The sequence below is a fragment of the Hemicordylus capensis genome, chromosome 6 (assembly GCF_027244095.1).
Source record: "Hemicordylus capensis ecotype Gifberg chromosome 6, rHemCap1.1.pri, whole genome shotgun sequence".
Lineage (NCBI taxonomy): Eukaryota > Metazoa > Chordata > Lepidosauria > Squamata > Cordylidae > Hemicordylus > Hemicordylus capensis.
The window spans coordinates 163,267,681-163,283,567 of NC_069662.1; the positions used below are offsets into that span (position 1 = coordinate 163,267,681).

Consider the following 15,887-nt stretch of genomic DNA (forward strand, 5'->3'; position numbering starts at 1 on the left):
GAGTCACCACCAACGGAGCCGGTGGCATCCGTAACCAGACCTCCCGAGATGATCTTAACAGGCGGTGGGGTTGATGAAGAAGAGGGTGCTCTCTTAAATGTGAGCAAGGGGCTCATCCTTTACATCAGGACAGCAGGCATCAGCCTAGTTGTCAGCCACTGTCCAGAGATGCTGTGCACATTCAGTGGTTGTCTGACACATTCAGTCTCAGTGGCTGAATGCACATTCACTGGTTGTCTGTCTGTGCACATTCAGTGGTTGGCAGTGCTGTGAAAAATGAACCCCCTGTCCACATGGAAACTCCATAGAAGCATCAGACCTCTGTTGTCTGAGGAACTGTCCCCACGTGATGGGTGGGCCGATTCCGGGACTGGTTTTCTTTTTTAAAAATCCAGCAGCTGGGGCATCGCCTAGTAACAGGGTGTCTGCTTGGGATGTAGAAAGTCCCAGGTTCTGTATCTCAGCAGAATTAAGAAAGACCTTGGAGTTAGACCCTGGCGAGCTGCCACCAGCTGGGTCAGCCCCCAGATGTTGCTGGACTACAACTCCCATCACCCCCAGAATTTATGACTTAGGACAATGGGAGTTGTAGTCCCACTGAGCCTTCTGGGTGGGCGGCCTGTTTTTGATTGCGCTGTGCCTGAAGAATCGTTCCAGATTACATGCACCGCACATAATGGTAACTACCATGAAAGACGAGGTTGTAGCAGCCCAACGCATGCGAATTGTAAATCTCTGAGCCGCACCCTTGACGGTTAACTTCCTTGCAAGCACAAATGATGTGAAATGCAGATGTTGCTTCTCCTCGAATGCCTGAGGTACAGATCGACATTCCCATACCGCTTGCACCCCAAGATGGAATTAGAACTTCCTCCTATTGTCCACACGGCATGTCCCACAGCCCCTAATTGACGCATGTGGCACTGGTCACTTGCTTCAAGCCAGGCGACGGGATTTCCAAGGTGTGACAGTTCCTTCAGCTCCAACGTGGCCAGTGGCCAAATTGTACTCTCACTGGTGCTCCCGAAATGCGCAGTCTCATTGATTTTTCAGCATTTTGTCTCTGTCCTGATTCAGCACTGGAAACACTTTTAAATGGTCATTCAGACCACTCAAAGTTTTGCTCCTATTGAAACACTTATTGGTATCATTGCATCTTATTGGAAAAAGTTCTCTGAATGCCCTTTTAACAGACCCTGCCAAAACCAATTTCAGTTGTCACAGCTTCCTAGATGTTATGTATAGATTTTCATTTCTGCAAGGCAAGGGACTCGAGACGTTTCTTTGGTTTCATACTTGGAATCCATTTTTTCTAAAAACCAAATAGAAAAATACAGATTATAATATTTGACTTTGGGGGAGGATTTTCTCATCAAATACTACTTAAACCACGCAAATTCCTCCAGAGTCTTGACTTAATCATTGCAAACATATGAAATTGTGTGGTTTTCTTTTACAAACAGAGATAAAATAACGAAAGGGTTTCAAGCAGACCGCAAATTAAAATACCATTATACTGTACTTGATCGCTTACTGTAGGACTTGGCGTACTCACAACAAAATGTGAGGGCCGCTTTATATGATGTCATGGATCAGGGCCAGGATCCACCAAACCACTTAAGGTGCACCCACATGCTTGGACATGTCTAAAAGGAGATTTGGCTTTCCCTTTTTGAACTGCAAACCCTCATCATATAAAAAACCACTCCTGGAAGCCTCGAGGGGGAGGGGGGAAATTCCCAACTTGGGTCCGCAGATATCACTGGACTACAACTCCTATCATCCCCACCCACAATAGCCATTTCCAACCTTGGGTCTTAGAGAGGAGAGCTGGTCTTGTGGTAGCAAGCATGACTTGTCTCCCTAGCTAAGCAGGGTCCACCCTGGTTGCATTTGAATGGTAGACCACGTGAGCACTGTAAGATATTCCTCGTAGGGGATGGAGCTGCTCTGGCAAGAGCAGAAGGTTCCAAGTTCCCTCCCTGGCTTCTCCAGAATAGGGCTGAGAGAGATTCCCGCTTGTAACCTTGGAGAAACTGCTGCCAGTCTGTGTAGACAATACTGAGCTAGATAGACCTGTCTGACTCAGTATACGGTAGCTTCCTATGTCCCCAGATTTTGTTGGACTACAACCCCCATCATCCCCAGACACAATAGCCATTTCCAACCTTGGGTCCTAGAGAGGAGGGCTGGTCTTATGGTAGCAAGCATGACTTGTCCCCCTAGCTAAGCAGGGTCTGCCCTGGTTGCATATGGATGGGAGACTAGAAGTGTGAGCACTGTCAGAGATTCCCCTCAGGGGATGGAGCTGCTCTGGGAAGAGCATCTACAGGTGAAACTCGAAAAACTAGAATATCGTGCAAAAGTTCATTAATTTCAGTAATGCAAATTAAAAGGTGAAACTGATATATGAGATAGACGCATTACATGCAAAGCGAGATAAGTCAAGCCTTAATTTGTTATAATTGTGATGATCATGGCGTACAGCTCATGAGAACCCCAAATCCACAATCCCAGAAAATTAGAATATTGTGAAAAAGTTCAACAGTCTAGGCTCCAGGTGTCCCACTCCAATCAGCTAATCAATCCATAACACCTGCAAAGGGTTCCTGAGCCTTTAAATGGTCTCTCAGTCTGGTTCATTAGGAATCACAATCATGGGAAAGACTGCTGACTTGACAGGTGTGCAGAAAACCATCATTGACACCCTCCATAAGGTGGGAAAGCCTCAAAAGGTAATTGCAAAAGAAGTTGGATGTTCCCAAAGTGCTGTATCAAAGCACATTAATAGAAAGTTATGTGGAAGGGGAAAGTGTGGAAGAAAAAGGTGCACAAGCAGCAGGGATGACCGCAGCCTGGAGAGGATTGTCAGGAAAGGGCCATTCAAAAGTGTTGGGGACTTTCACAAGGAGTGGACTGAGGCTGGAGTTAGTGCATCAAGAGCCACCACACACAGACGGATCCTGGACATGGGCTTCAAATGTCGTATTCCTCTTGTCAAGCCGCTCCTGAACAACAAACAACGTCAGAAGCGTCTTACCTGGGCTCAAGAAAAAAAGAATTGGTCTGTTGCTCAGTGGTCCAAAGTCCTCTTTTCTGATGAGAGCAAGTTTTGCATCTCATTTGGAAACCAAGGACCCAGAGTCTGGAGGAAGAATGGAGAGGCACACAATGCACGGTGCTTGAAGTCCAGTGTGACGTTTCCACAGTCTGTGTTGATTTGGGGAGCCATGTCATCTGCTGGTGTTAGTCCACTGTGCTTCATTAAGTCCAGGGTCAACGCAGCCGTCTATCAGGAGATCTTGGAGCACTTCATGCTTCCTTCCGCAGACGAGCTGTATGGGGATGCTGACTTCATTTTCCAGCAGGACTTGGCACCTGCCCACACTGCCAAAAGTACCAAAACCTGGTTCAGTGACCATGGGATTACTGTGCTTGATTGGCCAGCAAACTCGCCTGACCTGAACCCCATAGAGAATCTATGGGGCATTGCCAAGAGAAGGATGAGAGACATGAGACCAAACAATGCAGAAGAGCTGAAGGCCGCTATTGAAGCATCCTGGTCTTCCATAACACCTCAGCAGTGCCACAGGCTGATAGCATCCATGCCACGCCGCATTGAGGCAGTAATTGCTGCAAAAGGGGCCCAAACCAAGTACTGAATACATATGCATGCTTATACTTTTCAGAGGTCCGATATTTGTTCTATTGACAATCCTTGTTTTATTGGTTTCATGTAATATTCTAATTTTCTGGGATTGTGGATTTGGGGTTCTCATGAGCTGTACGCCATGATCATCACAATTATAACAAATTAAGGCTTGACTTCTCTCGCTTTGCATGTAATGTGTCTATCTCATATATCAGTTTCACCTTTTAATTTGCATTACTGAAATTAATGAACTTTTGCACGATATTCTAATTTTTCGAGTTTCACCTGTAGGTTCCAATTTCCCTCCCTGGCATCTCCAAGAAAGGGCTGAGAGAGACTCCTCCCTGCAACCTTGGAGAAGCCGCTGTCAGTCTGTGAAGACAATACTGAGCTAGATATACCAATGGTCTGACTCAGTATATGGTAGCTTCCTATGTCCACAGGTGTTGTTGGACTACAACTCCCATGGTCTTTGGTCATTGGGGCTGAGGACAATGAAAGTTGCCGTCCAACAACATCTGGGTTCCTGAGGTTGGGAACTCCTGCCTTAGGGCCAAACTATGAATTATACTAAAATTCTGTGACCGGAACACCCGAAATGATTTTCCTTTGTAAAAGCAGCTGCAGGCTCTTCTGATTTGGACTATGGAGGAAGGGGTACAACTCTTTCCCTCATGCTGCAACCTTGATCCCAGCCCGCCCTGCATATGAAGCTGCTATGACCTGCAAAGAGGGAAATCTACAAGAATGCAGTCTTTATGTTTCCCCCACTGCATTTAATAAAAGCTTCAGGAAGGGTGATTTAAGTTTGGGGATTTCCAGCAGGGAAAAGGATTTGTCCCTCATTCCCTGTACCATGGCCCCAACCAGAATTGACCCCTGCCCTGCAGGGTTTCTTTTCTTAAATAGGAAAGAATTGCATTGGGAGTTACAATCACAAACTCCCATGTAAGGTGTACTCTTGCACTTTGTGACTAACGTGGTTTGCCATTTGTCATGGGAGGCTGCTGTTTCAGAGCTCCAAACCCCCATTTGGCACGTTGAAGCCCATACTTAGGCTCCCATTCCCAGCCCCTGTATTTATTTATTTTTATTTTTTAATTTTTAAATTCCAAACTTCTGTCTCTGGGTGGTTTACAGCAACATAAACAATATTGGAATTCCGAAGTCTGAATTCCCTGCCCCACCACCAGGAGGCAGTAGAATGTGGGGCAAGTGCTCTGCGTAGCATCCTGTTGGCGGGGGCCCTTTACATCACTACCCAGCACTGGCACAGAGTTCCTCAGGAGTTTGGGGTGGGGGTGGGCAGGGAGCACAGAACTGCTCCTTGCTGCTGGCAGAACCTGTGAGCTTCTGGGGATTGAGTCTCGCGCAGGAGAGAATGAAAACCTTAATACAATTTAAAACCCCGAGTCTAGTTAAAAAGCTTGGGTGAATAAATGTGTCTTTAGGGGCTTTCTAAAAGTTCTCAGAGATGGGGAGGCTCTTATTTCAGCAGGGAGCACATTCCAGAGTCTCGGGGCAGCAACAGAGAAGGCCTGTTGTGCCTGTGTAGGAACCAGAGGAGCTGGTGGCAACTGCCGATGAACCTCTTCGGAGGATCTCAGTGGGCAATGGAGCTCATAGTGAAGAAGACATTTTATCGCACAGTATTTGAAAGACCATAACTTTATACACTTGCGTCTCCAGGTTCTCCCTAATGGGGAAGGAAACAGATTTTGTGAACAATATTGGGAAAACTTCTCCAAAAGAGGAGCTTGCGAGTCGACTTCTGTAAATCTTATTTTCGTCCCCAGGGTTCGTCGAGATTTTGATGTGATCACAAACCACTTGATTGGTGCACATGGATACTGTACGCAAGTAAGTAAGGGAGAGGTCCCTGTAACATGGCCAAAATGCAGGCATCCACAAATCCACTTCTCAGCAATCCAGTGACAGATCTCAGTGAGCAGGACACCCAGCATGACATAGATCTCCTCCCCAGAGGTCTCATTAGCACAGGCATTTTTGAAAAGGGAAGAAACAGCCGGAATCCTTCCTGAGAAGTAGGAGAGGGCTCTCACTGTTGCTTACCATCTCTGTCTCCATTGCAAATGACAGAAGACCTGCCTCTCTCCGAAGCCCTCTGCCTGTGTGCTAGAAAAGGATCTGAGGGTAGAGAGGGGATTTGGTGGCGACCACAAATAATGGCTGGCTAATGAGCTGAGCCTACATCTGTAGATCCCTGCCAAAAGGTACACAGTGGACAATGTGTTTAGCCAAATGGCCTTGTTTAGCCAAATTGCCCAAAGAGTCAGAGGGGGAGATGCAGAGCTATCACATACTCAAGTCTAAGCAGTGCTGTTTATGTAGAAAGTCAAATTTTCCTTCCCACCTTCACCCGTAAATGAGCCCTGCTAACTGAGCAAAGAGACACCTTTTCAAGTGGCGACTCTCTTCTGTTTTGCAGGGGGGAGAGCAACTGGCCCTATCCAACCCCAGCACAGCATCTCTCCAGTGGCTGTTGCTGGTATCTGCCTTATGTTTCTTTTTAGACTATAAGCCTTTTGGGGACAGGGGGACATCTTCTCTCTCTCTCTCTCTCTCTCTCTCTCTCTCTCTCTCTCTCTGTAAACCTCTCTGAGAACTTTGATTGAAGAGCTGTATATTGGTGGTGGTGGTGGTGTGAGCTGTTTACATAGGGGACACAACCATTGTTTTGTGTAAGAGGAGTCTGCTGCTTGCAACATGGCAGTGATGGATGGAACTCTGCTGAAGCTGGTTTGCAAGGCAATGGACAAAGGTTCTGCAGGAAGAAGATGGAGCAACGCTAACAGGCATTGCTCCATCTGCTCCCAACAGGACCAACTGCATGACACACACTAGTGACGCCCAATCCAGGACCCCCTCAACTTGAGGGAGGAGGTGGTCACTTCAGGGGATGAGATGCGCTAGGGCCAGTCTGGGATTCAGACCCAGGTTGCCCTTTGCCACTGGGACCCTCCACACCTGGACAAGCAGGGAAACACAAGCCAGCCAGCCCTCCGCCCACCACACACAAACCTCAACCTGAGGATACAACCCTGCCTGTCTCTTCCAACTTGGAGGAATTCCTAGAGGACCACATGCTTGCAGTAGAAGGCCTCCAGCATCACCAGAGCCAGTGCCTGAGGAATCAGGCAAAGCCCCTTTCGAGAACAGAGCCTTTCCCTGGAAAGGGGTGGTGTGGGGGGGCATTCACTCTGCCTAGGCAGCAGCTGTAAGCACCAGCAGTCTGCTGCTAGACTCTTCTGGAGCAACATTGTCATACGCTGCACTATCCAGCCCTTTTACTCTGCTTAGCTCTTGCCCACAGAGCTGTCCATGGTCCAGGTGTGCTCCTGGGGTGCCTGGCTCAGCCTGGAACAGGCTATGCAGGTGGACTCTCCTGCCAAGAATAAACTGTTTTGGGCAGCAAATTCTGCCCCCACTTGAATGTCATGTCAGTCATATTGTATCATATTAGCATATGTTGATGCCAGACAAGGGGGTGGTGGTATGGCTACTCCAGTCACATTTGGGCTCCGTTGACACATGGCAGTGTGATCTCACCGATGGCATCTGATCCTCTGGGCCTTCCTTTGGCACAACACATCCTTCCTCCTCCTCCCATTGTGCAGGGGGTGCACCTCTCCCTAAGTGGTTCATCTGAATTTGGGCCACATGGAGGATGCAGTTTGGATGTCTCCCCCCCGCCCCAACACGATTAGGGAAAGGCCCCCTTGCACACCAGGAAAGGATAGGACATCTGTATTCACGATGTGCAAAGTCCTCATTGCATTGGGGTCCAGGGGACAAAATGTCATCTGAAGCAGCCCAAGATAGCTCAGGTTTGGAAGCCATAAGGGACCTAGGAGCAGTTTGAGGATTTGAGGAGGGCATTGGCCATCATTGGTCAAAAGTGGCCCCTCCTCAAGGGCCCAAGGAGAAGGCCCTCGGGCCCTTGAGAACGGCAAGCCTGTTTGCCAAGGGCTCCAGCCCATGCTGAGTGGCCAGTGTGTATTCTAGAGCCCTGTTTCTTCTCTCGAAACCAGGAACTGGTCAACCTGCTGTTGACTGGCAAAGCTGTGTCCAACGTTTTCAATGATGTGATGGAGCTGGACTCCGGGAATGGAAACGTCACCGTTTTAAAAGGCATCGTTGGCCGCAGTGAAGTTGGCTTGCTGTCCCTCTTTGAGCACTACAACGTTTGCCAGGTATGTGCCAGATGCCTCTGCTTAGCAAATGGAGGGTAACTTTTCAACGTTTGCAAGAATGCCTTCTTTGGCTCCTTACTAGCCTTCTCCACCAGCCAGCTGGGGAGGAGAACCCCTTCCAGCTGAGCTGCACAGTGATGGCTGCCTATGGTGGACATGACAAATGGGTGCTTCATGCCTATCTTAGAATGTGGCACTGGTCTTCTAAGTGCTTCTAGGAATGCTGGAGGGTGGAGCTGCCTTCTACGACGTCAGACTCCACCTAGGTCCACCTAGCTTAGTATTTTCTGCTCTGACTGGGAGCGGCTCTTCAGGGTTTCAGACCAGGGTCTTTCCAAGCCATACTCTGAGATGCTGCCAGGGATTGAACCAGAAACTTTCTGCATGCAGAGCAGATGCCTGACTACTGAGCTACAGTCCTTCTTAATAAGACCTGGCTATGTACTGAGATCTAATTCCGAGGCCCCTCCTGCAACTCCTCCCACCACTGGAAGAATGGCTGGCCAATAAATGGTGGACAGCTCATTGAAAGTGTCAACTCAGTGTGCAGCAGCTGTGAAAAAGGCCAGTTCCATGCTAAGGGTCATTAGGAAGGGGATTGAAAATAAAACTTCTAATATTATAATGCCCTTATACAAAATTATGGTGCGGCCACACCTGGAGTACTGCGTATAATTCTGGTCACCACATCTAAAAAAGGACATTGCAGAACTGGAAAAGGTACAGAAGAGGGCGACCAAGATGTCCAAAGGTACAGAAGAGGGCCTGGAGCACCTTTCTTATGAGGCAAGATTACAACACCTGGGGTTATTTAGTTTAGAAAAAAGGCTACTGCGGGGAGACATTATAGAGGTCTCTAAAATCATGCATGGTGTGGAGAAAGTGGATAGAGAGAAATTCTTCTCCCTCTCACATAACACTAGAACCAGGGCCATCCCATGAAATTGATTGCCGGGAAATTTAGGACCAACAAACAGAAGTACTTTTTCACACAACGCATAATCAATTTGTGTAATTCTTTGCCACAAGATGTGGTGACAGCCAAAAACCTGGATGGCTTTAAGAGGGGGTTGGATAACTTCATGGAGGAGAGGTCTATCAACGGCTACTAGTCGGAGGGCTACGGGCCACCTCCAGCCTCAAAGGCAGGATGCCTCTGAGTACCAGTTGCAGGGGAGCAACGGCAGGAGAGAGGGCATGCCCTCACCTCTTGCCTGTAGGCTCCCAGCGGCATCTGGTGGGCCACTGTGTGAAACAGGATGCTGGACTAGCTGGACCTTGGGCCCAATCCAGCAGGGCTGTTCTTATGTTCTTAAATGAAGGATGGGCTTTTCTGTTATGATGCCAAGAATTTTTATTAAGTTATTGTTATTTTCATTAGGTTATTATCTATGCTAGAAGGGGGAAGTGAAAATGTTGGCAATAAATAAGCACCCAGCCATTCAGAAGGGAAGGCAGGCGGGTGGGGGAGAAGGCAGGGTCCAACTCACCTCCCCCCGCCACCACCGACAGTCTAGCACACGTTGCTGGGAGTGTGGCTCGCACTCCCAGATGGTCCGCGCTTCTCCAGCAGTGTAGATCTCCGGAGGCCAGGACAACGCATCCCAGCCTCCTGATATCCCACCATGCACTGCACGATGATACCCCTGTGAGACAGGCGCTCCATGCAGCCCGAGCATACACATGACCCCGGCACCAGTTTTCAGGGTGCGCTCTTAAAGGCGGGATTCAAAAGAAGGGGTGGGCACAGTGCTGGGATCAGCCCTGAACCCAGCTCTTCCCTAGCCTGGGTTAACCCCTACCCTAGGCTGCTTGTGTGAATAGCCTTAGTAACCCACTGACTGCCGAAAAGTCCCCACTGCCATGCCTCCCCCACTTCCCTGCAGCTTCAGCCGCAAAGGAGCACAGCTTCCTGTCTGGCTCCTCCCTTCTTGGATCCCGAGTGACCAAATGGCTTCAGACCAAATCGCCCAGCGTTGTCCTGCTGCTCAACGTGCCGTCCTCTGGAGGGATTCTGGTGTGTTCTTGTGGAGCGGCTGGGGGAATTTGGACTCCTGGTGAGGCATGGCTCTTAATCAGTTGCAGAACCCCAGCAGAGGGCATGTCAGTTTTCCTTGCCTTCCTCAGAAAAAGCCCTGATGCAGAGAGACTGATGTTTTGATTGGAAACATCTGCCCGCCACTGTACGTTGGACTTCTTAAGTCTCCGGGCATACCGCGGTGCAGTAGGGAGGCAGCAAAAGGCACACACCGTTCTAGTGGGTTTGCTTCTCCCAGGACTGAGGCTCAGTTCTGAAGAGGGAGAGACCATCTCTTTACCCACTGCTGTGTAAACATGGAGATGCTCATTCATACCCTTTTGAGCAAGCTGCATTCACATGGCCACGGCCAGGATCAAAACTGAACCCAGACTTTTGGAATTCTCCTCTCCACACCCCCGTCCCAACTCCCTCTGTCCAGCCTGTCAGTAAAAGACATAGATTTGATTTGCATCAAATTACCTTGTGGCTCTGTGAGTGGTAACGGAAACCAAGCATGGAAAATGAAACACTGGTGTGTGCATGTGAGCGGGGTGTCCTGAATGTAATTTCTAGTGAATGCAGACTAATGGGGAATGTCTCTTTGCGTTTCCCAAAGAATGCTCATCTTCCATTTGACACAACACCTGGGCTATTGTGTGTGCCTGGGACTCAATTATCCCCTGCTAACTGAGCAAAGAGGCACCTTTTAAAAGTGGCAATTCTCTTTCTTGAGCAGGGGGAGAGCAACTGGCCCTATCCATCCCTAGCACAGCATCCCGCCAGTGGCTGTTGCTGGTGTCTGTCTTATTTTTCGTTTTTAGACTGTGAGCCCTTTGGGGACAGGGGGCTACCTTTTTATATCAATTGATGTTTATGTAAGCCGCTTTGGAAACTTTTTGTTGAAAAGCGGTATATAAATATTTGTCATATATTCATCGTATTCGTATTCTCTCTACTGGAAGCCTGCAGCCAAGGAATTGGCTAGTCTGTTGCAATCCATACGTGGAATTCAGCCACCCCTCATGAGGCTGCTTCTTGGCTCTGGACTGCTGCATGTGGGTTCTTTGGGCCCAGTGATGCAGTGACCCGCCATTGCTCCCTTTCTATGGTGCTCTTAAATAGTACAGCAGCCCTATCCAGATCCTCATCCTAGAGCTCTCCTAACCCCCCTTGGATGTGGCACTCTGCAAGTAATCATAGAACAGCCCGACAAGTCATCATCTATCTATCTATCTATCTATCTATCTATCTATCTATCTATCTATCTAATTCTCTTAAACATACCCGTCACTAAACCCATGTGTGGCAGCTCTTGCGAGAGCAGCTGCCTAGAGATAGTGGCGGGGACGGGAGACAATGGAGGCGGCGGGCTGGCCTGGCCCAACCGCCAGTCGGCCAGAGGATGGAGATGGCAGGCTGGCCTGGCCTGGCTGCCGGTTGGAGAAGATGGGAGGAAGTGGTGGCCCGGCTGCCGATCGGCTGGAGGAGGCGGTGGTGGGCCAGCCTGGCCCCGCTGCCCGCTGGGAAGAGGAGGCAGGCGGTGGCGGCAGGCTGGCCTGGCCCTGGCCCTGGCCCGACCCCAAGTTGGCCGGAGGCGGTGGCAGGCTGGCCTGGCCCGGCCGCCCGCTGGGAAGAGGAGGCGGTGGGCCGGCTTGGCCCTGGCCCGGCTGCCAGTTGGCCGGAGGATGCCACGGCGGGCCGGCCTGGCCCAGCCACCCACCAGGAGGAGAAGATGGGAGCCACAAAGCATGGGGGGAGAGGAAGCAGGCTGGCCAGTCGGCCTGCCAGAAAGCGCGGAGGGGCAGGGAGAAGCGGGGGGAGGGGGAGCGGCCAGCCAGCCAGAAAGCTGAGCATGCCGGCATGGAGGGGGGGGGGACAGTGGCGGTGGGGGGTGGCGGCTGGAGGTGCAGATGCTCTGCGCCCGGCCCAGCTAGTTCTATATATTTTCAAACGTGGCCTGTCCCCGTGGGAGCGTGGTTTATTAATGCCAGATCCTTCCGCCTCCTTGAAGTAGTCAGAATAGAAATATGTTATGCCCTTCCAAGGCTTGCTTTGTGGCTCTTCTCAGTCGCATCATGTTTTCTGTCTTCCCGGCACTTGGCGTGTTTGTTTGCCCTCTGGAACGTCTCCTCTGTAACTATAACCTTTTGCAACTAAGACCGATGTCTGCTTTGCAGGTGCTTCTCTTACTCATACATTCTGGATTAGAGACAAACAGCTTAGGGCGGAGGGCAGTCCAGCGGGGAAGGGATCCAACCATCTCAGCCTTGGCAGCTGAAAGAAATTGACCCGGGCAGTTCAGGTTTAAAGCTGTTGGGTTTTTTCAACCAAGAAAGTACTAGTGGCCAAAGGCAACAAACACGGTTTTCGGGGCTAGCACCGTCCAGGAAGTCTGACTTAATAAGCGATATTTTTATGGCTCTGAAGCTGGTATATGTTCCCTTGCTCATGGCTCAGGAAGATTAAGAAAGCCTAGAAGCAGACTCATCCGATTTGTTTTCAGCCAAAAACTGTTTCCGTTTGGTGCCAGTTTTTGAAAGTGTCTCTCTAATATTGCTAAACCCTGCCCACTGCTAACTACTGCCGCCAAAGTGTTGAGGCTGGCATTACCTTCCATTTATAAAAGAACCCAGAAAGTAAAAGATAGTGAAAGAACAGATGAAGGTAGGAGAATCAGCCACAGTAGTTCTGCTCCACAAAGCAAAGACTCCAGCCAGGAATGAGAGAAGACGCACATCCAGAAGTACCTCTTGGCACAACACACCATTAACGTGGAGGAGGTGCTGCTGACACAAGCTGACCATTAGCCCCTTGGCTTTCAAAGGGGATCAGACCAATCCATGGAGAATTAGTCTGTCACTGGCTGCGAATCATGATGGCTATCCAGAACCCCCATGTTCAGAGGCAGGAGGCCTCTGGATTCCAGTTGCTGGATGGGGAGGGCAGTTGTCTTCATGCCCTGCTTGTGGGCTTCCTGAAGGCATCTGACTGGCCACTATAGGAAACAGAATGACTGACGGGATGGGCCTTTGATCTGATCCAGCAGGGCTCTCCAGCCATGTAAGTGAGAAAACCCACACTGTGGCCCTGTTCAGACACTTGGGTGGTGGTGACAGTGGCTAGCATCCAGACAGACTAGCCAGTTCCGTGAAGCTAGGAGCTTCTGCAGCCTGTGGTGCATCCCCTGCCATGAAACGTCTTCCGTGTTCCCATGTATGCCGCAGGGAAGGAGGCACAGCTCTCCATACTGCACAAGCCTAATGCCTGCCAGTGCGCAGGAGACTGAGCAGCTCCTAGCATCTGTTCGGCTACATGGCCTTCTTCTCTGTGTGCTTCTTTGTTTGTTGCTCAAGCTCAGTGTCCGTCTAAATGTCAGCCAGTGTTTTGCAAAGTGGCACAACACGCATAACATGTGCCAAAGGGACACCATGTGGAGGCCCACCTGATTTGCACAGTTCTTGCCTCTGAAAAAGGGGTGGAAGAATGCAGGACCAGGGTTCCACATGGAGTGCCCATATAACACACTGAGGCAATTCTTACGATCGGCCAAAAGCGGGCTAAAGAAGCCTAGCCTGTTTGGGGGCGATCGTGTGCTGCAATGGGAGTCGCGCGGCTTCCGGCAGCTAACCGCCCTAAATACCCTTCCCCTCAGACGAGATTAATGGAGTGAGCGCTCCATTAACCTCTTCTTTTTGCTCGTGTGTTGCTGCGGCGCGTGGCAACACATGAGTAGACCCCCGGCCGGGAGGCTGCAAGCAGCCTCCCGGGCTCGGGGGTCTCTTCAGAAAGTTCATCCTGAAACCTCCGGGGGCCACACAGCCCTCAATCCCCGCAGCCTCCACTGGCTCCGTGATGGAGCTGGCAGTCATGTGGGTGGCCAATCTGGCAGCCCAGATTGGTGCCGGCTTGATCGTCTGCAGGGAGAGCGGGCTAAGCCCACCCATCATGAGACTCGCCTCCCATCATGAGACTAAGCCCCCATCATGAGACTCTCCTCCCCCATCATAAGCCTCCCCCCATCATAAGCCCCCATCATGAGACTCACCTCATTGTTTATTTGTTTCTGTACTGCCTCATTTCAATGTCTCATGGCGGTTTCCAAAATAAATGATAAAACCAGAATTAAAACCAAACATTAAAACTTTTAAAATTTTAAAACAACGGTTCAGGAACACAGGAAGCTGCCTTGTACTGAGTCAGACCCTTGGTCCATCTAGCTCAGTATCGTCTGCACAGACTGGCAGCAGCTTCTCCAAGGTCGCAGGCAGGAGGCTCTCCCAGACCTGTCTTGGAGATGCTGCCAGGGAGGGAGCTTGGAACCTGCTGCATGCCAGCCAGCAGATGCTCTTCCACTGAGCTATGACCCCGTCGCCTAAGGGGAATATCTTCCAGTGCTCACACATGTAGCCTCCCGTTCGAATGCACACTGGGGCTGATCTTGCTTAGCAAAGGGGACAGTTCGTGCTTGCTGCCACCAGACCAGCTCTCCTCCTTTAAAACAGCAGCAGCCACAAAACTAAAAACCCACTGACTGCTGATCAAAGGCTTGGTGAAATCAATGTGTGTCCTGAGCGCCCTTTGAAAACCTGCCAAAGATGGGGACGCTCTTGCAACAACAGGGGGTTCATTCCAGAGCCTCAGGGTGGCTACAGAAAAGGCCCAGCCCTGAGTCAACCCCAAGTTCAGTTGAGTCAGCCACAGGCGGACCTCTCCCAAAGGTCTTCATAAACGGTGGGGGCCCTAAAACAAGGCGCTTTCTCAAATGTGGTGGATGAGGGAGGCATGTGGCATTCCTCCACCACATGAAGACAGTGGCCATTCGACTACATGTCTGAACCCACCCCTGTATCTTCACCTTCATGTCTGTTGCAGAATGGCTGTCCATTTATGCCTCCTGCTCTGGTGGCAGCTGGTTCCATAGACCAATGAAAATGACTGGGGTTTTTTCCCCTTGTCCTTCTTCAACATCCTTTTGCAAGTATTATCAGGCTGCTGGGTGCATTGCACAGCCTCCATGCTCCGCCGTGGGTGAGTTACACATGGCTTTGCACACACAGTGGGGATAATCCATATCAGAAGCCTGCTTCTGCATGTGAATGGGGTTCTCTAGCTTGTGACACACAAGTTCTGTTGTCCAGTGATTGTGAGAGAACAGAAGGGAAGGGAAGCACACATCTTGTGATGACAATGGGTATATTTTAAACAGCAACACCCAAACATCCATTTATTCTTTTAAAAAATTATATAGATAACTTGCTTAAATCTTCACCTACTTTGGAACTGGTATCTGTTTTCCTAGCCACATTTTGTCAGTTTTCTCACTTTTCTTCTCCATATTATAGAAGTTTTTTAAAAAACGTGAAACTTATTTTAAAACTTCATTCATTCAGTCATTCATTCGATTTACATACTGCCCTTTCTAAAGTGGCCCAGGGCAGTTTACATGAAAATAAAAAACACATAACAATTAATATAAAAAAACCATTTAAAAGCAGATTAAAATTAAAACTAGATATTATTAAAATCCGGGCTTAAAAACTAACTTTTTTTTAAAAAAAGCAATTTATTTATTTATTTATTTATTTATTTATTTATTTATTTATTTATTTAAGTGGAACAGTTTAAAACATGAGTTTAGTTCTCCCAGAAAAACTGATGGGGCTATAAAGTGCCTAGCATTTTTAACTGGATACATTGATGATGCAGAAGGTGGTTGAGGGGTCCTTCCCACTGACGGTCTCCACAGTGGATGGAAGACTCCAGCTCCCAGAAGTAGAAGAATGTTAGCCTAGCCTTCCTCTGCTGGACCAATTCTTGGGTGGGATTTTTTTCTATTGGATTTCTCTGTGTGGAGGATGTGGCATCAGCCAAAGGGGCTCACCCTTTAGTAAGTTGCTTTGGTGGGCAGTGGGTTTGAAATCCAGGACTTTTGTGTTTGTGTTTTGATGGTACTGCAGTGCAGGTGGCTGTCATTATTCATGGGGGTTCCATTCTAGCCTAA

General features: G+C 49.3%; 1 protein-coding gene across 4 annotated transcripts in view; it reads left to right on the forward strand.

Moving 5' to 3' along the window:
* MINDY4 (MINDY lysine 48 deubiquitinase 4) overlaps positions 1–15,887 on the forward strand; it is a 95,884-nt gene that overhangs the window by 62,603 nt on the left and 17,394 nt on the right. For all 4 annotated transcript variants that reach the window (XM_053259360.1, XM_053259361.1, XM_053259362.1 and 1 more), the window contains 2 exons: positions 5,449–5,512; positions 7,705–7,866. In XM_053259360.1, coding sequence (XP_053115335.1) covers positions 5,449–5,512; positions 7,705–7,866 — 226 coding nt within the window. The remainder of the gene's footprint in view (positions 1–5,448; positions 5,513–7,704; positions 7,867–15,887) is intronic.